This window comes from Lutra lutra, chromosome 4 (genome assembly GCF_902655055.1).
Source record: "Lutra lutra chromosome 4, mLutLut1.2, whole genome shotgun sequence".
NCBI classification, from domain to species: Eukaryota; Metazoa; Chordata; class Mammalia; order Carnivora; family Mustelidae; genus Lutra; species Lutra lutra.
This window is the reverse complement of record NC_062281.1, coordinates 189881737-189906798: the sequence shown is the minus strand read 5'-3', so window position 1 is coordinate 189906798 and position 25062 is coordinate 189881737. Positions and strand designations below refer to the sequence as shown.

The 25062-nt window shown below is 48.9% G+C and overlaps 2 protein-coding genes across 7 annotated transcripts; one reads left to right on the top strand and one right to left on the bottom strand.

Moving 5' to 3' along the window:
- Nucleotides 1-200: 200 nt before the first annotated feature.
- TARDBP (TAR DNA binding protein) lies at nucleotides 201-9576 on the top strand. Of its 4 annotated transcripts, XR_007126665.1 has the most exons (8): nucleotides 208-493; nucleotides 1490-1741; nucleotides 3425-3588; nucleotides 4776-4916; nucleotides 5636-5806; nucleotides 6175-6301; nucleotides 7243-7382; nucleotides 8115-9576. XR_007126665.1 is itself a non-coding variant. In XM_047726216.1 (7 exons), the coding sequence occupies exons 2-7, from the start codon at nucleotides 1504-1506 to the stop codon at nucleotides 7296-7298; spliced, it is 897 nt and encodes a 298-aa protein (XP_047582172.1). In that variant the 5' UTR covers nucleotides 209-493; nucleotides 1490-1503; the 3' UTR covers nucleotides 7299-8094. The 4 variants fall into 4 exon arrangements, 3 of the variants coding, with proteins under 3 accessions (XP_047582171.1, XP_047582170.1, XP_047582172.1); XM_047726216.1 differs by lacking the exon at nucleotides 8115-9576 and having other exon boundaries at nucleotides 209-493; nucleotides 7243-8094; XM_047726215.1 differs by lacking the exon at nucleotides 8115-9576 and having other exon boundaries at nucleotides 201-493; nucleotides 1494-1741; nucleotides 6175-8094.
- Nucleotides 9577-10367: 791 nt separating this feature from the next.
- MASP2 (MBL associated serine protease 2) lies at nucleotides 10368-25052 on the bottom strand. Of its 3 annotated transcripts, XM_047726212.1 has the most exons (11): nucleotides 24965-25052; nucleotides 24651-24879; nucleotides 24336-24513; nucleotides 23353-23484; nucleotides 21327-21523; nucleotides 21106-21253; nucleotides 17321-17439; nucleotides 15832-15910; nucleotides 13658-13792; nucleotides 13081-13155; nucleotides 10368-11847 (listed from the first exon to the last, which is right to left on the bottom strand). In XM_047726212.1, the coding sequence occupies exons 1-11, from the start codon at nucleotides 24967-24969 to the stop codon at nucleotides 11084-11086; spliced, it is 2061 nt and encodes a 686-aa protein (XP_047582168.1). In that variant the 5' UTR covers nucleotides 24970-25052; the 3' UTR covers nucleotides 10368-11083. The 3 variants fall into 3 exon arrangements, 2 of the variants coding, with proteins under 2 accessions (XP_047582168.1, XP_047582169.1); XR_007126664.1 differs by lacking the exons at nucleotides 10368-11847; nucleotides 15832-15910 and having other exon boundaries at nucleotides 13094-13155; XM_047726213.1 differs by lacking the exons at nucleotides 10368-11847; nucleotides 13081-13155; nucleotides 13658-13792; ... (2 more) ...; nucleotides 21106-21253; nucleotides 21327-21523 and adding an exon at nucleotides 22651-22775.
- Between the last annotated feature and the right edge of the window lie 10 nt (nucleotides 25053-25062).

The window sequence follows — 25062 nt, the reverse complement described above, 5'->3', positions numbered from 1 at the left end:
CCACTTCTGGCCCCGCCCCGCCCCGCCCCGCCCCGCCCCACCTCACCTGGTCCCGCCCCGTCCCTCCTAGTCCTGCCCCTGAGCTAGTCTCGCGTATTTTCAGAGTGCGCGAGCTCGGGCCGGGACCGGGGGCCGACGGTTGGTCCGGCGAAGCCATCTGTTACGCTACGTGGGGGGAGCCAACAGTCTAGGCTTCCTTGTTTTTTCAGTTTTCGGGTTTCCTCGCCCAGATTTTTGGTCATATTATAGCGTTGAGTCCTCCCCGTTTGCTCAGTCTCTCAGCAGGGAGCGCTGCCTCTCTGGGAGAAGGTCATTGTGCCTCCGTGCGGCGTCCTTCCCCTCCTGACGCGGAGCCGGTGGGAGAAGACGACGGCCGGCGGGGGGAGGAGGCGGCCCTAGCGCCATTTTGTGGGAGCGAAGCGGTAGCTGGGCTGCTCCTGGATCCCTCGCTGCTTCGGTTTCCCTGGCGGGCTTCCTAGCAGCGGCCTAGCGGGTGAGTCGCGAACGCTTCTCACTGAGGACACCCTGGGCGTCTCGGCTCCCGCGCTGCGCGGCCCGAGGTGGACGCAGCGGGTTCCGCCCTCGCCCCGGGAAGGGAGCCGTGGGGCCGGGCCTGCCTCGTCCTGCCTGAGCGGCCTCGCGCGGGCGCGTCGTTAGGGCCCGGCGCGGGGTGGCAGCCGGCGCCGGAGCAGGGACAATTGGCCCGCGGTGCCGTGCAGCCCGAGGCGGAGCTTTGGCCTGGCCTCCGGCCCGAGCCGTGCCCTGGGCCTCCAGCATCCGGCACGCCGGGGGACCCCGGCAGCCTAGGCCCTGGGTCCCCGCGTCTGTACCTCGGGCCGCGCTTAAAAACTCCTCCCTCGGCCCCCACGCACTGGCTTCTGGGAGGTGGCGGCCCGCGTCGCTAAGGATCTGTCGTCGCTGTCCTTGGCTCAAGTTTGGGGAGCTCCCCCCGGAAGTCCCCCAATGAGGAACAGGGAGGAACTTTTTTCCTGCTCTCTCCTCCTGCTCACTGCTTGCGTTCCTCCTCGACACGGCTTCTGCATCGCGTTCTTAGGGACATGTGCTCTGATCCCCACACACGTCTCAGCGTAGGTTCTCCTCGGCCCCCCAGGATGATTGACTTCTTTCTAGTGGCACATAGCACAGCGGTAATAAATGAATAGCTTGTTTGCTGTCATCTCTGCCCCCCTTCCTCCCCGCCACGCCCCTTGTCACCAGCGTGCTCCGTGGGACTGCCGGGTTCCCTTTGCAGCATCTGATGCATGGCGGGCACTAGGCACGTGTCTATAGCGGGAATGAACTCACAAGGCACTGTCCTTGCCTTGGCCTCGTTTCAGTGATCACCGACACCTATAAGAACCCGAACCCTAAAGTTCTTCTAGAAGTCCTAGAACGTTGGCGCGGTAGTGTGTGGTGTGCGTTCGGGTGATTTTTAAGGAAACGGTCTTCCACCTGAGTGTATGTCATTAACATGTCTTTTCCCTTTAAGAAAGATAAGAGAAGATGTCCGAGTATATTCGGGTAACTGAAGATGAGAATGACGAGCCCATTGAAATACCATCAGAAGACGACGGGACAGTGCTGCTGTCCACGGTTACAGCCCAGTTTCCCGGCGCTTGTGGGCTGCGCTACCGGAATCCAGTGTCGCAGTGTATGAGAGGTGTCCGGCTAGTGGAAGGAATTCTGCATGCCCCCGATGCTGGCTGGGGGAACCTGGTGTATGTTGTCAACTATCCCAAAGGTTTGTTGCCATTTGCTTTTGCAATTCTAAACTGTGGTGTTTGTGTCTCCTCTGAGTTGGTGCAGCGCCTCATGTCACGGTGAAACCTCTCCTGTAACCCCAGTATTTATTTAAACTTTACTAATAGACTGGTTTGGAACGTCTCTAGTCTAAATTAGTGAAAAGTGGAGATAGAGAATGTTTTTCTAAAGAGAAAGCTATGTATTTAATTATCTGGACAAATATGCCAAGTTAATGCTGAATTTAAAGAAAACTAAGACCGTTTTGTGAAGATCAGTCTTTTGTCAATAGATTCTTTCAAAGTGCCCCGATACTTAGTTCTGGTTTTTGTCCTTGCAAGCTTATATCATTGGTTCAGTTAATCTGATTTTTCTCTCCTTAAAGGATAATCAGTTGCAGGAATCCAAATCTTGAATTAGTGCACTTTTAATTTGGGGTTTTGGTCTTATTCTCATTGCCACTTAACACTGGTGTTCTAGATCTAAAAAAAAAAAAAGCATTAAGTTTGTGGAGGAAACAGGTACATTTTGGTAGTAAGAATTTGCTTTAGTTACTTTTGCTGTGTTACTTTTATTATAACTCGGTGTTGCAAAAAGTATCCTGTTTGATTAGTATACAAGACTTTGCCTTTCACGTTGAGAACATTTTTAACAGTATCAAGTTAGTTTTTCTTTAGTATGCTGTTACCCGAATCTGAAATGTTGTTTAGATCCAGATAGGTCTGTGTGGGTTCATCAGTTGTAACAAATGTACCGTCTTGGATGGGGCAGGAATATCATGATAATGGGGGAAGTTGTGCACCTGTGGAGGTAAAAAAGGGGAGGTGTGGGAGATCTCTGCCTTCCTTTCCCCTTTGCTGTGGACTTAAACTGCTCTAAAAAATAAAGTCTAGGGTTGCCTGGGTGGCTCAATCTGTTGGGCGTCTGCCTTCAGCTCAAGTTGTGATCTCGGGGCCCTGGGATGGAACCCAGCATCAGGCTCTCTGGTCAGTGGGGAGTCTGCTTCTCCCTCTCACTCTCCCACTGTGCACGTGTGCGTTCACTCTCAAAAAAAAAATAAATGAAAATGAAAAATCTGTAAAATTAAAGATAGTCTATTTCTTAAAATTCATTCAGTTCTTCCACTTCCTTTCTGAATACTGTTTTTTAAAAATAACCTAAGACTTTCTTTTTTATTACAAAATCAACATGAGTTCGTGGTTGAATGCTTAGAAAAGAAAGAAAAAGAAAATTGAAGTCACCCTTGAATATACAGCTGGAGATAAAAGTTGGATCGTTTTTTGGTATATGACTTTTTAAAGTTACAGGCATTAAAGTAATTAAGCAGCTCTAATAGGCACAAAGTGTAGCATGCCTTTTTAGCCTGTTTTTTTTTCCCCTTACTATGTTTTTAGAGTCAGAGTGAAGTAGGGTTATTTTTGTTTTGCTGTGCCTTTTGAGTGGGGAGAACAAACCATCATAATCTCAAGATCACACAAAAGCAGAGGTGCCTTCGCACCAGCAAAGCCCCTCAGCCACTTCCCCAGTCCCTCCGTCTGTCTGTGAGAGCTGACGTCACTCTGCGAAAGTTTTCAATATCTTATTCTTAGAATCTTTTTGCTTATTGTTGTTAGGGGTAGGAGCTGATGTGTTTTAAGACATGTTAAGTGAGGAGTTCTGAAAGGTTTCTGCTCATTTTGTTTAGATAACAAAAGAAAAATGGATGAGACAGATGCTTCATCAGCAGTGAAAGTGAAAAGAGCTGTCCAGAAAACGTCTGATTTAATAGTGTTGGGTCTTCCATGGAAAACGACTGAACAGGATCTAAAAGAATATTTTAGTACCTTTGGAGAAGTTCTCATGGTTCAGGTAAACTTTGATCTCATAGAACGATTTTTCTCTTCCCATGAATGAACATCCAGAATTCCTATAGTTTGGTGACACTGCCTGCCCTTCGTGCCCAGCAGACAGTATTTTTGTGTTTATTACATGCATACATAAGGGAGGCCGAAAAGAAATATGGGTTGGGATGCCTGGCGGGCTCAGTGGGTAGAGTACGCAACTCTTGATCTCAGGGTTGTGAGTTCAAGCCCCATGTTGGGCCTAGAGCCTACTTAAACAAAAACCAAACTTGGGTTATACTATTTCCCATTAAGCATATAGCCTATATTTTTGCCTTTGATGTTATAAAATCCTGCTGCATAAAGGCTCAAGGGCCTGTTTTTCTTTTTTTTAAGATTTTAATTTTTTGAGACAGAGCATGCGCAGAAGTGGGGGTAGGGGCAAGGGGAGAGGGAGAAGCAGACTCCCCACTGAGCAGGGAGCCCAGTGCAGGGCTTGATACCACAACCCTGAGATTATAACCTGGGCTGAAGACAGGTGCTTAACTGACTGAGCCACCCAGGTGCCCATAGCCTATTTCTTTGTAACTTACATTGCTGGGAGATCAAAAAGCACTTATTTTTAAAGGTGGGGGGACTTGGCTGGTTCATTTGGGGGAGCATGTGACTCTTGATCTCAGGGTTGTGAGATGGAACCCCACATTGGGTAGAGAGATTACTAAATAAACTCTAAAAAGAAAAATACTTTTTTTTCTGCTTTTCCCACTTAGGATTTGTAAATATTAGATCTAATATATCTTTGCATTCTAAAACATTTTGTTAAAATTCTGTTTTGTGACATGATTAACTGTTAACATGGTCTAGATTCAATGTTTATCCTCCTCTTTTTTACCTCAAGAATAATTTGGTGTAAGTTTTACTTTGTTTTATTTATTTATTTATTTTTTAAGATTTTATTTAGTCATTTGATAGGGAACACAAGCAGGGGGAGTGGGAGAGGAAGAAACAGGCCTCCCGCTGAGTAGGGAGCCCAACCTAGGGCTCAATTCCATCATGACCTGAACTGAAGGCAGACCCTTGAACGACTTGGTTTAAATTTTAATTGAGCAACTCCCGTCAAAGTGAATCCATTCAAATTACCAAGGAACTGATTTGGGGGAGTGGGGGGGTCTAGTCAATTTCATTGGTTTTTGGGTTTTTTTTTTTTCTCCCTAGGTCAAGAAGGATATTAAAACTGGTCATTCAAAGGGGTTTGGCTTTGTTCGTTTTACGGAATATGAAACCCAGGTTAAAGTAATGTCACAGCGGCATATGATAGATGGACGGTGGTGTGACTGTAAACTTCCTAATTCTAAGGTACTTTGCTCTTTTTTCCCTGTGCTTTGGGACTTTTTGCTGACAAACTCCCTTAGAAGACATTGTAAAATGACACATAAAATGCACTTGGAAAAGGTGGTGGCTGGTGGATTCCTGAGACCTTTTGCCTTGTTAAAGCCTTAGTACCTGCATGTGTGCTGAATATTTTGTTTGAGATCTTTGGTTTATCATCCCTCTAAACTAAAAGTTTTTTGTTTTATTCTTTTTCTTATTATTTTTAGTGAGTGAACAGTTTCTTACGTAGATACACATTAAAACGCAAGGACGGTCGGAATACCTTAATCTTATCACGAAGGCCTGAGTGGTTTCAGGCAAACAGGACTGACTAGGAGAGTCAGTGTCTTTGCCAGGGCATTTCTGTCATTGGCTTTCCTTAATCCAAATAGATAGTCGTGAACTTCAAACTTTAAAATATGGGGGCCACTGGCAGGCTCAGTTGGTAGAGCGTGTGACTCTTGATCTCAGAGTTGTGAATTCAAGCCCCGTGCTGGGTGCAGAGAAAACTTAAAAATTAGGTTTTTTTAAAAAATAAAATGTTTTTCCTCACCGGAGTTTTCAAAAGATGTGCTGGCGCAGAACACTGAGAAGGTACCTACGTCGTTAATGACTAAGAGAAAAGGCAGGTAACTTTTGTTAGATCCTCTTTTCTTGGCTCGTAGAATATTTCTCCTGGTTTCCTTTTCTTTCGACTCGCCCAGCAAAGCCCGGACGAGCCTCTGAGAAGCAGGAAGGTGTTCGTCGGGCGCTGCACGGAGGACATGACCGCCGACGAGCTGCGCCAGTTTTTCTGCCAGTACGGGGAGGTGGTGGACGTCTTCATTCCCAAGCCGTTCAGGGCCTTCGCCTTTGTCACGTTTGCAGATGATCAGGTATTTTTCTCTTTAACAATTTTGTCCCGACTCTGTTAGGTGATTGTCCTGAGCTTCTCCCACGCCGCCAGGTGCCGTCCTTAGCTGAGCTGTGGGATAGGCGGGTCTAGATGGACATGGTAAACCCTTGCGGCACTTTTCCAGCGTGAGGCAGTTAACTCGGAGAGCTCTGCTTCTTGAGAATAAGCTGACAGACCCCTGCTGCCTTCCCAGAGCTAAAGGCGGTTTTGTGGGTTTGAATGAAATGAGCGGTCGTTGCTTATTTGTCTGCAGGCTTACACAGTGGCTTGAAATCTCAGTGTTACTGCTTCCTTGATGCGTGAGCCAGTGGTTTGATCTCCCTTATCTACGCCCCTTATTTCTTACAGGTTGCCCAGTCTCTTTGCGGAGAGGACTTGATCATTAAAGGAATCAGCGTACACATATCCAATGCTGAACCTAAGCACAATAGCAATAGACAGTTAGAAAGAAGTGGAAGATTCGGTGGTAATCCAGGTGGCTTTGGGAATCAGGGTGGGTTTGGTAACAGTAGAGGGGGTGGGGCTGGCCTGGGGAACAATCAAGGAAGTAATATGGGCGGAGGGATGAACTTCGGTGCTTTCAGCATTAATCCAGCGATGATGGCTGCGGCCCAGGCAGCGCTACAGAGCAGCTGGGGCATGATGGGCATGCTGGCCAGTCAGCAGAACCAGTCGGGCCCGTCAGGGAACAACCAAAGCCAAGGCAACATGCAGAGGGAGCCAAATCAGGCCTTTGGTTCTGGAAATAACTCCTATAGCGGTTCTAATTCCGGCGCAGCCATTGGTTGGGGATCCGCATCGAACGCAGGGTCGGGCAGCGGTTTTAATGGAGGGTTTGGCTCAAGCATGGATTCCAAGTCTTCTGGCTGGGGGATGTAGAGAGGGGGCGGTAGAGACTGGTGGGAATTCAGATTTTTCTAAACACATGGTAAGTATATTGTAAGATACATATGTACTAAGAATTTTCAAAATTGGTTTGTTCAGTGTGGAGTATATTCAGCAGTATTTTTGACATTTTTCTTTAGAAAAAGAGGAAAAGCTAAAGGAATTTTATAAGTTTTGTTACATAAAGGGTTGAAATATTGAGTGTTTGAAAGTGAACTGCTGTTTGCCTGATGGGTAAAAACCAACACACTACAATTGATATCAAAAGGTTTCTCCTGTAATCTTTTATCCCTGGACTTGTCAAGTGAATTCTTTGCATGTTCAAATGGAAACCATTGGTTAGAACTACATTCTTTTCTCCTTGATTTAATTTGAACCCCACCATATGGATTTTTCCCTTAGGAAAATCTCCTTCTTGGAGACGATGGTGTCACAGTGTTTGGTTCTTTTTGTTTTTGTTCTTGTTTTTTTAACACTTGTTTCCCTTCACATGCAAAAGTACAATATGAAGCCTTCATTTAATCTCTGCAGTTCATCTCATTTCAAATGTTTATGGAAGAAGCACTTCATTGAAAGTAGTGCTGTAAATGTTCCGCCATAGGAATGCTTCTGTCTGCACGCTTTCTCACTCAAGAACTCGTCAGCACGCTGCGCAGGCTGCGTCTTTGACGGTGGGTGTCCCATTTTTATCCGCTACTCTTTATTTCATGGAGTCGTATCAACGCTATGAACGCAAGGCTGTGATATGGATCCAGAAGGCTGTTTGAACTTTTGAAACCTTGTGTGGGATTGATGGTGGTGCCGAGGCATGAAAGGCTAGTATGAGCGAGAAAAGGAGAGAGCGCGTGCAGAGACTTGGTGGTGCATAATGGATATTTTTTAACTTGGCGAGATGTGTCTCTCAATCCTGTGGCTTTGGTGAGAGAGTGTGCAGAGAGCAATGATAGCAAATAATGTACGAATGTTTTTTGCATTCAAAGGACATCCACATCTGTTGGAAGACTAAGTGAGTTTTGTTCCTAGATGACCCACGTTAGCTGAATGTGTTAAGTGAAACGATTACTTGTACTTCCCCCACCCCTTTGTCAACTGCTGTGAATGCTGTATGGTGTGTGTTCTCTTCTGTTACTGATCTGTAAGTGTGGTCACGTGAACTGAAGCTGGTGGGGTGAGAACATGGACGAGCTTGTGGCGTGCTTTGCAGGAGTACTTGGAAGCAGAGTTCACCAGTGAGCTCGGGGTGTCGCAGAGAAGGGTGGAAGTTCTCATGTCTGTTAGCTACCCATAAGAATGCTGTTTGATGCAGTTTTGTGTCCTGTGCTTGGATGCTTTTTATAAGAGTTGTCAATGTTGGAAATTCTTAAATAAAACTGATTTAAATAATATGTGTCTTTGTTTTGCAGCCCTGAATGCAAAGAATTCATAGCAGTTAATTCCCCTTTTTTGACCCTTTTGAGATGGAACTTTCATAAAGTTTCTTGGCAATAGTTTATTTTGCTTCAAATAAACTTATTTGAAAAGTTGTCTCAAGTCAAATGGATTCATCACCTGTCATGCATTGACACCTGATACCCAGACTTAATTGCTATTTGTTCTTGCATTGTCCAAAGTGAAAGTTTTTTTTGTTTTTGTTTTTTTGTTTTTTGTTTTTTTTCTTTTTAAATCTAGTTTTTAATAAGTCTGGGTGACCGCACCTAAAATGGTAAGCAGTACCCTCTGGCTTTTTACTAGTGCCTCTGTGCATTTGGGTGATGTTCTATTTACATGGCCTGTATAAATCTCCATTGGGACTCATACCTTCTAAAAATATTCTTATTTGGGGGAGTGGGAAGAACTCTGTTAATTATTTTCAAATGCTTTGTAGCAAAGCATAGCAGTCGAAAAGAAGGGCATATCAGCACCTTCCTAGTTTGGGATTTGAAAAGTGGAATTAATTGCAGTAGGGATAAAGTAGAAGAAACCACAAATTATCTTGTGCCTGAAATCCATTACAGAGCCTGATAGCTTTAAGAACTAGCAGGGTGGGTTGTCTGTCTGGAAGTGTTAAGTGAAATGGGCTTTGTACCCCACAAGTGGGGGACTAGAGTAAGGTTGAATAAAATCGTTTACAAACTCAGATTAGACTCTCACGATGCATTGTGAAGTATGTAAAAGCAATAATTACTGATTCTCTGTTGTACTTTTTATGTAACTGCAGTGAGAGTTGAGCTTGTTTTCTGATGGAAGAATGTGAACGGTTTTGTGTCGGTAGTTTTACCTGATGCCCTTATCTGGTCAGATTATGACAAATAGGTTTGTCATTTTGAAGTTACGTGTTTGAAACTTTTAGAAATGAAGTCGTCCTTTAGACTTGTGATCGCCACGTTGTTTCGTTATTCAGTTTCCTCTGTAAAAGGATCTTGCATTGTTTGAATTTTTTTTTTCTGCATCTAAATTGCATGATTTCCAAACCCTGTACCATCTGAATTTTGCATTTTAGCACTTGCACTATTACTCAGCAGCAGTAACATGGTAACACTTAAAATGGTATTCGGGGACCTCCAAAGACTAAACTGTCAAGCCTGCAAGGAGCCCAGGGGTAAGTTCACTTGTCGATGGCATGGTTTTGATCCCTTATTTACACTTGTTGTCAATCTAGTTACCAGTCTTAGAAGGCTCTCGATGTGGAGCAGCCTTCTGCTAACATGTTTGTGGTACCAGGAGCTGTGGGTATTTAATTCTACCCTAGAAAAAAGAGAAACAAAACGAAGTCTAGAAGTAAACTATTTGACAAAGATTTGTTTTTAAAAGTCTGTTTGGTCATCTCAGTGCGTTCATTCTCAAAACTTTTTGAACCAGTTGAATAAAAAATTTGTTGTCACCACAGTTTAGTGTCTGGAGTCTTACTGGAAAAATAGTTTCTTTTTTATATGTGACAAAGGCGATGGAAAGTTACCGTTCAAAAGTGAGTCTCAAGAAGGTCCCCCTTTATTTTTATTTTATTTTATTTTTTTTAAAGATTTTATTCATTTCATTTGACAGACAGAGATCACAAGTAGGCAGAGAGGCAGGCAGAGAGAGAGAGGAGGAAGCACGCTCCCTGCCAAGCAGAGAGCCCAATGCGGGGCTCGATCCCAGGAACCTGGGATTATGACCTGAGCCGAAAGCAGAGGCTTTAACCCACTGAGCCACCCAGGCGCCCCAAGAAGGTCCCCCTTTAAAGAGCACAAGAGAAATTGGGCCAAAAGTCAACAGTGAATTTTTACATGAGTGGTAGTTATTTGGCTAGAATGAAACCCTTTGTTAAATGTTAACCTATTAGAACTTCTTAAGGAGGAACAGCCAGTGAAAACGACCTTAGCTCTTTAAGGTTAAATCGGCTTAAATTGTGTCCTTTGGAAAAAGAAGATGTACATGATAATTAGAATAATTTGTTGTTGAGTACTAGGTGAGTAGTTCTTAACTGTGTATGAGTTCTATACTTAGCTATTGTATGGTATGTGATCTGTTGTTTGTTAAGTGTGCCCAAGTATTTCCATGTTCATTGTAAGAAGGAAAAAACCAACTATAGATTTATCTGCTAAACCACCACTTAATTCTGACGTATTTCTTCTTAAGAAAATGCCACATTTGATTCAGCTCTTTTCTATATGTGAATATTATTCAGGTTATTTCCAAGTGCCAGAACATCCTTACAGCTAAATTAAATTCTTAACATTGGAATTACTAGGTCAAAGACTATATGCATGCTGTCAGGGCTTTTCAGATATTTCCAAATTGTCCTTTAGGAAATGTATATTGTCTTCAACAGTGTGAAATAGTGCTATCCCATGTTCCTTTTTGTCTGCCAATTTGATAAGTGAAAAATTCTGTCTCACCATTTGTGCTATTGGTTTTTAAACATGGGAGTCAGCACCTAAGCCAAAGTATCCATGTGTCCAGTTTATTTACCAAAAAAAAAAAAAAAAAAAAAATCATGATTCAAGGCTATCCGTGAACCAGCTTTGCTATAATATATAAAGCTCTGTTAGAAATCAATAAGAACAAGCCCCCAAACGGAAAATTAGAGAACATGAACAGGCAATCTGTAGAAATGTAGAGAAACAGTACAAAAGATACTGGACTTGTAAGTAATTAAATGCATATTTAACCAGTGAGTTTCTGTTGGATTGGCAAAGGTGATCCCGCCTAATCATCTGTGTCCCCTTGAGTCAAAGAGTAAGGGGTGAAAAACTGATGAGTGAGAAGTGCCGGGAAGGGCGGGCTGATTCGTGGTGTGGCAGTGGTTTGGGGTTAGAGCGACAACTGCCAAGTTCGTGGCTCTCAGGCCACATGGCTACTAAGAGCTTTTGCAGGGATTTTTAAAACTAAGGAATCGTTGAAGACCTACAAATTAAAAATTACTAATTATGTTCTTGATCCAGGGAATGTAGTTAATAACTTTGGTGTAGACTCCATATTGATTTGCTTCCCCACAATTGATGGAACCCCAGGACACTATTCCTCCCACAAACCATCTCTGTGTCTCATTATCCAGAAACACTAGTGCCCCCCCACTGTCCCCTCTGCAGCTGTCCTTGCCCCCACCGTCTAAGCCAGCGCAGAGCATGTTCTCTGTCACCCTCCCCCCCGGAAAGGCCAGCTTCTCGTACGCAGCGGTGCATTTCTGATGGTCGACAATTGGTACGTCAACAAACATTAGATTTCTGGCAAGAAAACCCCTCTGGGTTAACCCCCATCCTGATGCAGTTCCAACGTCATCTGTCCTCATGAAGGATTCGGCCTCCTTTCCTGGCAAGCAGATAGGCAGGATGTTGCTGTTGATTGCAACTCTGTTCTTCAGTTTAATCAGTGCTAGGTCGTTATCAAAGCCAGCGCCATGAGTATAACCTTCATGTATGAAAATGGCCTCAGCCCAGGCTTGTGTGTAATGAGCCGACAGCCTCTTCAGGGCACCCAGTGTGATGTCCAGGGAGGAGGCAGCTTCCTTCTGCGCGTACACAGCGTGCGCCGCCGTTAGGATCCAGCTGTCCCGCAGGAGCGCGCCCGCGGCTGTGGTCTGGCCTAGTAACAGCACTTGCCAGGGGAAGTCCCCGAGCTGTGCCTTCTGCCCTCCGTATATTCGACCTCCCGTGGTACGAGCTGATACTCCACACACTGGGGAAAGAAGTGGACACACACAGCCTTTTCAGAGACCCAGTGGTGGGTTTTCCCACAGTTGTTACCGCTTGGGAATGTGTGATGTCATCCAGAAGTCAGGTCGGGTTGGTTGGGCTTCCCCCGCAGGCCAGCAGGTGCTTTTAAAACACAGTTCGGAGACCCAATAAAACCTCTTGGCATTAGCTCTTCAGAGAATGAGGTGAGAGGAGATTAACTTTTAGAAACTGATTTGTACGGCTAAAATAATTCGGCCTACACAGTTTGGAAGATTACTTAATAGGGCAAACAAATTGAGCTGATGTAGTGGGTGATGTGATCAGAGAGGGAAAGGAAATGACCTTTTCGTTGCTTCTTTTTTCCTACTCGGATGATGGGGTGTTTACCATGTAGTGCTGGGAAAGCAGGAACTAAGGTCACTGTCCCAGGGTTTGCAAAATTCTTTTCACCTTTGAACATTTAAGTGTTCTGAAAATCAGAAAGTTGCAGTTGTAGCTAGGAACTTTCAGGAACAGAAATTACTATTTTTGGTCTAGTTGATTCTTCCAAACTAAATTTTACTCTCTATGGCTAACTGTATACGCTCATTAACGTAGCGACTGTGTCCCGCTGTGGCAGAGCGCCGGCTCTAAAACCTACGAATGTTGTGCCGGCTAAGATGTAGGGGTGGGTTGGTTTTTTAACCAATTTAAGCCAAATAATAAAGGGGTAATGAATATATTACTACCTTTCTGATTTTTTAAATCACTGTACTCAACCATATCCTCAGAGCCAATTCTGGTTAAAAAAAAAAAAGTCCTATTTAAAAGGCAAATTGCATTAATGTTTAAAAACTAGATGTCATTGAAAACAATTGCTTAGGGAAATAATGAAGTTATTAGCTTTGGGTTTTAATAGCAGTTTTACAGGGAAGAAAAGTAACTCCACAGCAGAACTCGAGTTTATAAATGTATAAATGCTTCAAGATAATTTTTTAAATCATTTAATTTTTTACGCTTGCCTAGTTGTAAGGTCAGAAATAACCAAGTGACTGATGCAGTCAGCACCCAGCAGCCTCTCCGTCCGTCCAGAAGGGGGATAATGAGAACGGATTATTTGGAAATAACCACTTGGTTTAAGAGCCAAGTGCTGAAGCTGCAATTCAGCCGACCACAGCTAAAGCTCTGCTGATTGTCTCCCACCCAGTTCTACTTTCCATCAATTACGAATCTCTTGCATAAATGTATCCATTACCAGGCTCACAGACGGGGAGTGATTTTTCTCCTTTGGAGCTCGTCCAGAATCCATCAGCCTCACACACGTATTTACCTGCAAATCATTGGAAAAGCGAAAATGTTGAACTGCATGTATAAGGTGGTTGTCATTTGCTTGAATACCCCCTTGAAAAATGTTGATTCTTGAGCATCAGTGGGAAAGAGAGGTGTCTAACCGTTTTACATGATTTCATAAATAGGAGGTCTCTGCATTAACCATGTTTGCTTGCAAAGTGGAAACCTTTTAGATGTGTAACTTGAATATGTATCAAGATCTCAAGTGCTTAATGATAAGGTTTTGACTTGTTAAATTAAACCATTTGGAATATATTGTGTGTTTGTAGTAGTCATTTACTAGATAAGATCTGTTTTCAGATTCCTGCAAATTGACATTAAAGTCACTTCAGCGGTAATATTTCACTTAGCGGGAGGGAGAAGTGCCTTTAATCTTTTGTGTAGCCTTAGCCAAAAATGTCGGCTCAAGTTTATTTTCAGATCGCGAGGGAGGGCTTCTTTTCCAGATAGCACGCACCCCCAACTTTGCAGAGTCTGCTCACCGTCGTTAGGGGTCATTGTGTAGAAGACCTCGTTACAGTGGTACTGAATCACGGCTCTGTACGTGGTCACTTCGGGGCCTGTGATGTACTGCACTCGGCCCGTGGGCAGGTCATCCGGAGGGCCACAGTCAACAACTAGGAAACACGGGAGGAGGAGGAGTCCGGGTGTACGGACGGTAAGAAGACGAGACCGACAGGTGGTTATGCTGCGGTGCTGTGGCTCCAAGCCGTATCCGGGTCTCTCCCCTCCCCACGTCCCCCCGCCTCCCGCCGCCTCAGTGGACATCCTCCATCTCTCTCAAAAGGGAGGGAATCACCTTAGTGTGATTTAAAAGCCTCGCCCTCCTGCCTGTTCTGGACTAAACGGCTAGAGTGAGGTGAGGCCCCTGGGTCGGAGCCCTGCGATTCCCTTCACAAAGGAAGGGAATTTGAAACCACTGGACTCCTCAGCGCCCTGACTTCTTTTTTTTAAAGATTTATTTGAGAGCACAAGCAGCAGGGGGTGGGAGAAGCAGGGAGCCGGATATAGGAATCAGTCGTGGGACCCTGGGGTCCTGACCACAGCTGAAGGCAGATAGTTAACGGGCTGAGCCACACAGGTGCCCAGCACCTGACTTTGAACCTCAGGGTCTGTCGCAGAGCAGCTGCCGGCCCAGCCTGCACGGGCCTGCCCGGGCTGGGTCCCGGAAAGTGGTCCTCGGTTTGCAGTTCGGTTGGCCATAAAGGTCAAAGAACCATACAAAGAAGGACCTGGCTTCTTGAGCTCCTTTTCATCAATGTGTAGGAGACCCGCAAGTCATAATACCTGGACTTTGCATCAGAATGCACACCTGTGTGAGGTCAGACCGTGTGAAACACCTGCCCAGTTTGGAGCCCAAGTGACTGAGTCTAGAAGTCCTGCTTCCCACAGTAGAGCTAAAACAACCAATGGATTTCTCTGGGTATTTTAAAAGGTTACATTTAAGTAGTTTTCAGCGACCTTATAGCTGTGTGCGTGGTTCCGTGGCAAGAGTTTTGTCCACCTCTCTGTAGAGGAGGTGCCCACACCTACCTCACCCCAAGTGAGGTTCAGATCCAGACCTCTCACTCCCAGCTCTACTGCTTTCGAACTGAGGATTGACAGTCTCACTGGTGGGAATGTAAATTTAGGAAACGATATTTAAATTCCCCAGGAATTCTGTAGAAACCTTTGCACAAAGGATGCGCAAATACATTTACAGGAGTGTTCACTGCAGTGGTGTGTGTGACAGTGAAAATCTGGGAGACGGCGGTGGGCGCGACGTGCTGTCCTTAACAAGGATGAGCGAGCGGCTCTGCTAATACTCAGACTGCTGTGGAGAGAGATCCCAACGATACGGAGGCAAAAAGCACAGTGCCGTCAGACTTAGCATCCCATTTTGGTTAAAAAGTATAGAATAGTCTGTTAAGTGTCTGCCTTTGGCTCAGGTCATGATCCCAGGGTCCTGGGATGGAGCCCCACGTGGCAGGGACGAGGGAAGGGGCTGCTCCGCTCTCCCCCAGCTTGTGCTCTCTTTGTGTCTGTCTAATGAATAAATTTTTTAAAAATCTTAAAAATAAATTTTAGAAAAGTATATAATGGTGAAATACTGTATACAGCACAGGAATGAAGGAAAGGGCCCCGAACCCTCAGTGGTAGTTTGGGGATTTGGGCAAGAGAGGGGGGGGGGGTCTCACTATGCTTTTGTAAATTTACTTTTTCTAATTAACACGTATTTTATAATTGAAAAAATATTTAAAATAAGATGTGATGCTTGCAAAATGGCAATGTTCCCCCTCACCGCAGTCTCGTGTGGAGTGTTCACACACAGCTACACCCATCCCTCCAGATGGTGTTTACACACGTGTGAGACAGGTGTGTGATGGGAGGGATATGAGGACAGTGGGATTATGGGTATTAAAATGTTTCGTTCTCTCTTTCCCATCCTCAGTGAATATTTTACACTTGGAAAAATATTTTTAAAAGATCACACTCTTCCAAAGGAAATAATTTTGCTGGTAGCTCGGTTCCACTTTGACCCCGTTAAATGCACAGAGAGGCTGGGGAAGAGAAGCAGATTTGGAGTTGAGGCCCTGCTAAGGAGAACCGCTTCGGAAGCAGCACTCCAGGCAAAGCTGCAGAAGCGGTCCCAGGACCTGTGGTCACGTGGCCTTACTGCTGCACGTGGGCATCGGCTGGTCCCAAGATCCATCTTTCTGACAGACCGCAGCAAAGGATTTCAGGGGCAAAGCACCCTAAAGAAGAATTCAGCAAATATTACTTACCTGGTTTGCATCAGGACACCACACCCCAAGGCTGTGCTCCTACAGCGGTTCCTCTGGGTGGGGGTGGGTGCCCGGAGCGGGGTTCCACACCCACGTTGACAGGACACATCCCAACAGCTCTGCGGGATTTGTCCCCTATGGGATAGCTCTCCTCTTTTAAGATGCATTTGGCACCGCAGGAATCCCGTGTGCGCCTCTGCCGTAGCTTAGGAATATGTCTTGCTTTCCCTTTAAGGCCAAGAACACATCCGATCTCACAGGTTCCTGCCGATTTGCCACCAGTTCTTTATGTAAAGTGCCAAAGGGTGGCGGTGGGAATCTGGGTAAGACCAACCTGCTCCGACAAGGGAGCGTGTGGGCCTGGATTTTTCTAGCCTGGGGCCGTAAATCACAGGCCGGTTATTAACAGCACTTTGATAGGTTTCACATGTGTGCTCTCAGTTTTTATCGCTAGTGGTGTTTGCAGAGAAATATTTTTCTAAAGTTTATGAAAGATCACTTTGGCGGAAAGAAGCCTTTATGCGTCCAAGGCGAGCAGGATGATTTTTTTCTGCCCCAGATCAGAAACAGAGGTTTGCAGTCCCGGGAACTGGGAAAAGAGCCTGCCCAGGGAATTTTGCAAGGTGGGGAAAGTGCCTTTTTTTTTTTTTTTCTTTTGATTTGTCCCTCCGCAGGACTGGATTGAATAGCTAGCTATCATTTCAATGTTATTACTTTTTACCGCTGGGATTCAGTGACAATTTTGAAGAACATAAAGAGGACGAGTTAATCTCTTACCTGTGCCCCTAAAGCAACACACGAAGCATTTTTAAAAATTACCCTCCCTCTCCCTTAACAGAGGTCACTATTTATAACTTTGCAGAATATACTCTTTCCCGGGGCCATTTAATTTTGTTGTGGGCCCAGGAGTGGTGGCCAGGAAAGGTCATCACGTGGCCAGAGGGACGGGCCTGATCTAATGCAAGGCGCCGTCTCACAGAGCTGGTGGCACGAGGATGGCAAATGCATCCTTCATTTGCTTCAGCCGCTTTTCGAGAGCTGCTGTGATGTGTGAACAGGGAAAAGCCCATTTGAATCACCAGCTTTCAGTCAAAAGCCTTTTTAAAGCTTTTTAGAAATTTTTTATTTTTAAATTTCTTCTCAGTGTTCCTTTTTAAAGCTTTTTGTTTAAAGGCACGATTCTTAAGAAAAAAGATTCTCCGTAGCCATCTCTCTTCTCCACCGAATTTGCTTTGCTTTGTTCAGTCACAGCCAAAAGAAACCAGCGAGCTGACTCCAGCTCTTTACCCACTTTCGCTTATGAATTCTTTGCTGATAGCACTACGCATGCGCATCAGACGGCCGCGGGCCTGCCGCACTCCCCGAGTGGAACGAACTTACTTGGAGAAGCTCATAACCCGTCCCGCAGAAGACGGCGAAGCGGTCCTTCAGGATGTACTCGGCTTGCACCGGCGCGATGTGGCCATTAGGTGGCGCCACGGGACCAGGGCAGGGCTGAGCTGTTGGGGGCGGGGCGGAGAGGGAGGCCGGGCTGAGCGAGGGGTTGTGACGCTGTCTCCAGCAGGCCGCTCTGAATTTAGCCACTGAAAGGTCCTGATTTACACACGGAACCCTTAACACAGGGGCAGAGCTCGCCGCAGGTCGGAGAGAGTTGCTCGGATTTAAAGCCAAAGGCAAGATTGCACTGGGTCGCTTACTGAACAAATTAGGGTTTAACGTAGCCGGGCCTGGGTCTCAGCCGAAGCTGCCAGAAAGGCAGGCACACCCCGAGCCAGAGCGGCCACCACACCCTGCAGGGCAGCGTCTGCCCTGCGCTGCCGCAGACCAAGCTACAGCGTCCGCTGGAGGAGGAGAGCTAGACCGCATTCCCAGCGGTTATTTTCAACTCTCTGTGCCTGTTTCCTCACCGGTAAGATGGGGAGGTGAGAAGAGTCACTCACCCTCCAGGGCCGTCCGAACACCAGATGTAAAGCGCTTGGCTGGTGCTTGGCTGAGCGCTGGGCAAGAGTGGGCACAGGTGACCCCGCCCACAACAGCCCTGTGGCACGGCCTTAGGCCTCCAGGAAGACCGCCCTCCACTCCGGGCCCCCAAACCCTGGCCTGACGTCACCCCAAGCCTTCAGCCCAACCCGCACTGCTACCACGCAGCCAGCCGGCGCCAGTCTCCTGCTGAGTCCCCTTCTCCCTCCAGGTGCTGGGCTCTGTGTCCCAGGGCAGCTCTCAGTCCCCTGCAGTCCCCACCTCCAGGGAAAGCCCTGGCCACTGGCTGGCACCCTCCCTCCTTCGCACAAGCCTCAACATTCTGTCCTGGCCCTGCCCCCACCAGCCTGGAAGACCTGAGACCCCCTTTGAGTGGCTCTAAAACCAGCACTTCAGTTGCACAAGTTTTATTACTTTGACCTACAGGAAAATGAATGGGAGACAAATTGTTCTCATAGCGCTGGGCTCCCTCCTCCCAACCAGTCTTGCCCCTTCCCACCTTTCTAACAGAGGTGGCCCAAGGCCTAATCTTTTCTAAATCCAATTTTTTAATTAAAAAAACTACCCCAATCTCTATAATCCAATTACCACTTCCGCTATGCCACACCCTGCACCCAATGCTTTCCCTACATTAGCCCACGAATGGACACCTTTTGAAGGAGACATTGTCCTTAATTGAAATAATTGGGACATTAAGGTTCAGAAAAGTTATGTGAGAGGTTCAGTCTCACATAGCCGGGAAACAGGTTTGTGCCTGGGCATAAACCTAGTCAGTCCAACATTCAAACCTGAGCTCTGAGCTTCCTGGATAGATGGTTGAGAAGAATGGATGTATGGATGGATGGATGGATGGATAGATGGATGGGTGGATGGTTGGATGGATGGTTGAATAAGTGGGTGGATGGATGGGTGGGTGGATGGATGGATGGGCGGATGGATGGATGGATGGATGGGTGGGAGGAAGGAAGGAAGGGTGGGAGGAAGGATGGATGGATGAAAGGATAGATGGAAGGATGGATGGATGGAAGGAAGGATGGGTAGAAGGATGGAAGGAAGGAAAGAAGGGAGGGAGGAAAGGTGGGTTTTGGAAGGAAGAAAGGATGGATAGAAGGAAGGAAAGATGGATGGAAGGAAGGAAGGTTGGATGGATGGATAGATGGAAGAATGGATGGAAGAAAGGATGGATGGATGGATGGATGGATGGATGGATGGATGGAAAGAAGAAGGAAGCCAAGGCAGGAGAAGTAGGGAGATAGGCTCTTCCCCTAGGAGAAGGTGATCTTACCTAGAACAATATTTTCTTTTGCTTATTATCTTTCTTGTCCCACCTTCCTTCCATGAAAACCCTCCATTTTGTACAACTCCCTTCAGAGCTCCCCTCCACCTGTAGATGGGATGCTGCCCAATTAATGAATCATTTAATAAAGCAGATTAGATCTTCAAATTTACTCAGTGGGATTTTGTTTCTGATGGATGGATATGAAGGGTGGGAGAATATGGCCCTCCAGAATATGCTTCTTTGGCATGCGGATTATTTTGAGCTGATTATTTTCAGAAATAGCAGACAAAAGGGGCGCCTGGGTGGCTCAGTGGGTTAAAGCCTCTGCCTCCGGCTCAGGTCATGATCCCAGGGTTCTGGGATGGAGCCCCACATCAGGCTTTCTGCTTGGCAGGGAGCCTGCTTCCGCCTCTCTCTCTGCCTGCCTCTCTGCCTACTTGTGATCTCTGTCTGTCAAATAAGTAAATAAAATCTTAAAAAAAAAAAAAGAAAGAAAGAAATAGCAGACAAAGGAGAAGCTCTGAAAACAGAGTAGAAGTTTTCCTTCTGTAAGAGAACTTTATATTCACAAAAGAAATGTCCATTAAGAGTGTCTCCCTCTCTGTTCCAGGAGAAGGACAAATAAATCACTAGAAACTCGTCCCTGGAGAAGGCATGTCTTTCATCTGTATAACAAACCTTTTTTTGTTTACCGTAGTTTTCTCAGCACCTCCCCATACTGCCTTCCCCCAGGCCCTCCTCTCTTTTGTATTTAACTGAAGATGGTACTGATGTCTTGAGTTCTAAGTTCCCATTCTCCCGTGGGTAATCTCCCATGCATGCATGAGACATACACCTTAACAAACGTGCTTGTTTTTCTCCTGTCAATCTGTCTCTTGGTCCTAGCCAAGGATTGAGGAGGGCTGAGGGAAAATTGTTTTTTCCTCTCCTACAGGTGGAAGGAGGGCTGGTTGAGTGGATGGGTGCATGGAAGAAGGGAGGGAGGGGGGGAAGGAGGGATGAAGAGAGGGATAGGGATGGGTGGGGTGGCATTTCCTCTTGGGGACCACTGTCTCACAGACCACCCCCACTCCAACCTCGTTTGTCTTCTGAAGGAGTTCAGGACACACGACCCCTAAATATGGCACCTGGCATGTTGAATATTTTAAGCTGAAGGAGTCTGAGAAAACAGAAACAAGGGGTCCCTTGGACCTCCACCCCCTCCCTCACCCTTCTTCCCCATCACAGTCAGAAGACCCTTGTGTACGGTCATGTGACAGGTGCCCTCCCTATACCTGGAGGGAAGGAGCATCCTTATCTTCAAGGACAAAGGGAGCCAAGAAGAAGCCAAAGAAAGAGGCTTTGCTAAGTTTCCCCCATTTACAACACTTGCTTTAACCTGTCATTTTCCCTCATGACTGTCTCCTCTTCTGCAAAACCCCCACACAAGCCTAACTGTTCCTCTGGGTCTTTCCTTCCTTTTGAAGTCTCCCATGCCATGTAGACCTCACATTACGTAAGTGTGGATGATTTTCTCCTGTTTTTTTTTTTTTTTAAGATTTTATTTATTTATTTGACAGACAGATCGTAAGTAGGCAGAGAGGCAGGCAGAGAGAGAGGGAGGGAAGCACGCTCCCTGCCGAGCAGAGAGCCTGATGCGGGGCTCCATCCCAGGACTCTGGGATCATGACCTGAGCTGAAGGCAGAGGCTTTAACCCACTGAGCCACCCAGGCGCCCCTGATTTTTTCCTGTTGATCTGTCTTTGTCAGTTTACTTTTCAGCCTCGGCCAGGAACCCTAGAGGGCTGAGGAAATTTTCTCCTCCCCTACACTTCCCGGGCCTCGCCAGGAAGAGTCCCATCCTATGTAACTCCTTGGCAATCCAGAAAGAGCTTCTTGTCAGGATCCAAGACCCACTCGCCCTCACCTGTGCTGGTGTAGTGGATCTTCCAGCCTGTGTGGTCCCCCGACTCATCAGTGACAAAGATGATGGTCACGGCATTGCTTTTAGTTTCAATCCTAGGGGGCAACGTTGTCCCACAAAATGGGCCATATTCCTCCTTGTCTGTTTGAATCTGAAAGCAGAAGGCGCCCTGTCACCTCAGGACCTGCCAGAGCCAGAGGAGGTCTAGATCCCAGGAAGCGGACCTTGAGGGAGTCGTAGGGGCACTCGGTGTCCGGGTGCGTCTCCACATCAAAGGACCCCACAAAGTCCAGGATGATGCTGAACCCTTCCTCCAGGTAGATGCCGTAGGTGCAACTGGAGAGTTTGGGGTACGGCTGTGGGTATTCAGGGCTGCTGAGCACCCCCGACCGGTCGGCAAAGACCTGACCTGAACACAGGGCTAAGAGAGGATGGGTCACTGTGAGAGGGGACCCAGCAGCTGGGCTCCGCTCCCTGGCTGCCCTCACTGCCCTCTGGCCCAGTCAGATGGAACACCCCACCTCAGGGCTGAAGGAACAATCTAGAGTTTCTTGGGCTTCCTGGCTTTGGCTGAAACAGGTGGCACTTGGGCACACAGCCTCCAGGCCCCACCCACACTCCCAGGGGCTCCTGAACCTGGGAGGTCCTGGGCCAGAGTCAGGACTCTGGGGGGACGAAGCGAGCAAGGTTAGATTCTGCCGACGGGGAAGGAGACAAGGGGGTCCCTTAGCCAGCCCGGACCCTGACAACTCCCACATTCATCCACCACGGGGCTCCCACCCACACCAGCTGGGAGTAGTCCAGCCTTCCCTGGGTCCCCACGGGGAACAGAGGGGCCTCCCTTGGTCCACTTTCCCTCCTACCCTGGGTCCGGGCACTGCCCTGGGGGTTAGTTGAGGGAAATTCAAGTTCACACTTATCAAAAGCATGTCTGGTGCCCTCTTTCCCCGCCAGGCCAGCTGGTCGTGCCCTTGCAGAGCGAGCTTCCGCATCAGCCCCGGGAGACACCGGCCCATCCCCTCCCCAGGCTGCAGAGGGCATTTGAGCTGGGAGGCTTCCAGAAGTGAGGGGTCCCAGCACAGCCTGCCTTCCTCCGTGCGCTGCTCCCCACGGGGCAGAGGGAACGGCCCCCAGATGTGGGGGGCCAGCATGCCCATCAACGGCTGTCTCCCTGGGCCTCTCTGCTCTGGGTCAGGCTCCTCCAGCCCAGCACACCTGGGACATGAGTGGTCCCCTGAACAGGAGCTGTCCAAGGATGCTCCCAGCTCAGCCCCTGGGGAGCCGGTGGGGGAGTGAGAGAGCTCGGTCTCCCTGTGTGAACCCGGCCAAGCCCTCGTCCCTCTCTGGGCCTCAGTGCCCCATCTTCAGAATGGATGGGAGGTGGTGGGCAAGCCTTTTTGGCAAATGGGCCAGTGGCCCCATGGAGGGGGTTCCCACTGGCTAGGGTTCATCCGGGCTGTGATGAGGGGAGGGAGGGAGGGGAGGAGGCCAGGGGGCACACCGCTGCCCTCCCCCCACCGTGCCACCCAAGAGACACAAAGCAGTAGGTGGAGGTGGAGGCTGATTTATTGTTAGGTCCACGGAGGGGCGGATGGGGTGGACTGGGGGTGGCAGGCAGCGGCCGTCTCGGCCTGACCCAGACCGGAGCCAGAGATGAGGCTAGGGGCTCTGCTCTGGAAGAGAGAACAGAGAGACAGGGAGAGCCACTGGGGGAGAGAAGCTGGGCAAGGGGAGGCAGGGGCAGCACTGAGCCTTGGGGCTGCCCACTCCCCAGGGCACCCTTGGGTTTCCCATCTGGGTACTTGGCACCTGGCAGGAGCTCGGAGGAGGCAGGAAGTAGAGGCCAAAGGGGTCGGCCTGCTGGAGATCCAGCCACTCTGAGCACGCCCTGCCCCCTGCCGGGAAGTTTCATGCAGGGAAGCCTGTGTGAGTCCGGCCTATGTTCCCCATTCCTCCAACCTGGGAGCCCCAGGAGGGTAAGATGCATAGTGGGGGCCCAGCACAGGTGATCCAAGTGATGGGCTGAAGACTGGAGAAAGGGAGCCCAGGATGGAACGGGGGAGGGGAAGGGAGTATGGATGTGCATGGGTGGACAGATGGCAGGAGGGGACGGGGCCCAGTAGGTCAAGGGCCGTCCCTCCAACCCCTGGGCAGAGCACTTATGGCTTTTAGGAGCTGGCTGTATTCTGGGCCGGGGGGGTGCTGGGCTGGGCACGGTGTCTGCCCCATACCTTCCCTGGCCCCGCTCACCTGAGCAGGTGCGCTTGTTCTCATGGAGGACGTAGCCCCGGCGGCAGGAGCAGTAGAAGCCACCCAGGTGGTTGTGGCAGTGGTGGTCGCAGGGAGCAGCCTGTCCCGGGGCCACCTGGCACTCGTCAATGTCTGGGGGAGGGGCGGGTCAGGCAGGTGGTCAGAGGGCAGGAGACTGTGAGGCGGTCTGGGGGCCTGGGAGCCGACAGCCTCGAGGCTGACCCAAGAGGAGCCCCATGTTTGGAGGTGGCTGGGGCCCGGCCGAGTATTGGACAGGCCTAGGGTCATGATAACCTCCTCAGAATGCCTGGAGGTAGATGTCACTACCCCCTTTTTCGAACGAGTGAAGGGTTAAGTGTCCTGCTCAAAGTTACCTGGCTGGTGCTGCCGGCTGTCGAACCCGACAAGCAGGGCTGTGACCCGTGTTCCAGCAAACCCTGCTGCTGACTCCTGAGGAGCACAGAGAGGTGCGGCCCCTGCCCAAGGTCACACAGCTGGTCCCTGCAGGAGCCCCTGTCTGACATCGAGTGTCCCACTCGAAGCCCGTGTATGGGGAGCACCACTCATGGGGAGCACTACGCAGGGGGAACACCAGGCTGCAGGTTCTCAGTGGGGCTCAGGCGGGTGGGGCTGACCTTCCCATCCAGAGGTGGACTCACTGGGCCCTAGCGTCATGGGCCCTAGCGTCATGGGAGTCGGGGGGCGCCCTAGGAGTACATCCCGGGCTTAGCCCGTCCCCCGCTCAGCACCTCCGCACTCCATCGGGCTCAGCCGGAGGCGGGCACGGTCATGGCCATTACTGATATTTGCCCTGGGGCTGGTGGTGGACAGAGGTGTGGACTCCTTGCCCACTAGTTTGGCAGGAACCCAGCCTCAGGGAGGTGTGGGACCGAAGGGAGAGTTGGCCTGACCTAAGACTGAGTCACTCCCACGGGCAGACGGTCCATGTCGTGTCTCCCCACCCCAGCCTCCTCTTGCCTCACCCTCTGCTGCATAGAAGGCCTCAAAGCCCGTGAACGGCCTCTCGTTGGAGTAGTCGGAGTGGAAGGTCACGTCTAGGCTGGAGGCCGGTGAGTAGAAGGTGTCATTGCCAGGGGCGCGCTCCGTGTCCGTGCTCTCCTGCCCGCACAGCGTGGCCAGCTCCTGGGTCCCTGAGCTCAGCTGTAGGGTTGGAGTCACAGGAAGAGAGGGCGAGACGCAAGGCCTGCCTCCCCTCCCTCCGAGGCCAGACCCTGCTCCCAGAGGTCCCCGTCCCACTGCCCTCGAGAAGGTCCCAGTCTCCCCCATGCTGGTGGCACCTTGACGTAGTCATACTCGCAGAGGTAGGAGAGCTCCAGGTGGAAGTGGGTGAAGTAGAGGCGCAGACGGTAGCCGGGGGGCGCGGTCAGGGTCCAGCGCCGCTCCTGGTTGTTGGCGTACTCCCCGGGGAAGCCAGGGGACACCAGGCGCCCAAACACCGGCTCAGGCCACTGTGGGCCCGGGGGTGTGGCGGCCGAGCCCCACAGCAAGCCCAGGAAGACCAGCAGCCTGAGAGCAGCAGCAGAGGGGCAGGTGAGGGTCCTGTTCTGACCCCTCGCCCCTGCTGGGGAGACCGTGGGGGGCTCCCACTCACTTCATTGTGAACCCGTCCCCCTGGCCAGGCCCGGTCTGGAGCCGCACCGTGTCTCACCTTTGATCTGTTTGTTCAGTGCCTGGGCCTGCCTCCTGCCT

What these genes read in the sequence shown, in the direction of transcription:
- TARDBP (XM_047726215.1), top strand. Translation starts at nt 1,504, where the DNA reads ATGTCCGAGTATATTCGGGTAACTGAAGATGAGAATGACGAGCCCATT. An exon ending in GAGAAGTTCTCATGGTTCAG is followed by an intron (nt 3,589 to 4,775) that starts GTAAACTTTGAT and finishes TTTTCTCCCTAG; the next exon opens with GTCAAGAAGGATATTAAAAC. An exon ending in GTAAACTTCCTAATTCTAAG is followed by an intron (nt 4,917 to 5,635) that starts GTACTTTGCTCT and finishes CGACTCGCCCAG; the next exon opens with CAAAGCCCGGACGAGCCTCT.
- MASP2 (XM_047726212.1), bottom strand. An exon ending in GAACAAGCGCACCTGCTCAG is followed by an intron (nt 21,524 to 23,352) that starts GTGAGCGGGGCC and finishes ATCCTCTCTTAG; the next exon opens with CCCTGTGTTCAGGTCAGGTC. An exon ending in GCCCCTACGACTCCCTCAAG is followed by an intron (nt 21,254 to 21,326) that starts GTCCGCTTCCTG and finishes TTCTGCTTTCAG; the next exon opens with ATTCAAACAGACAAGGAGGA.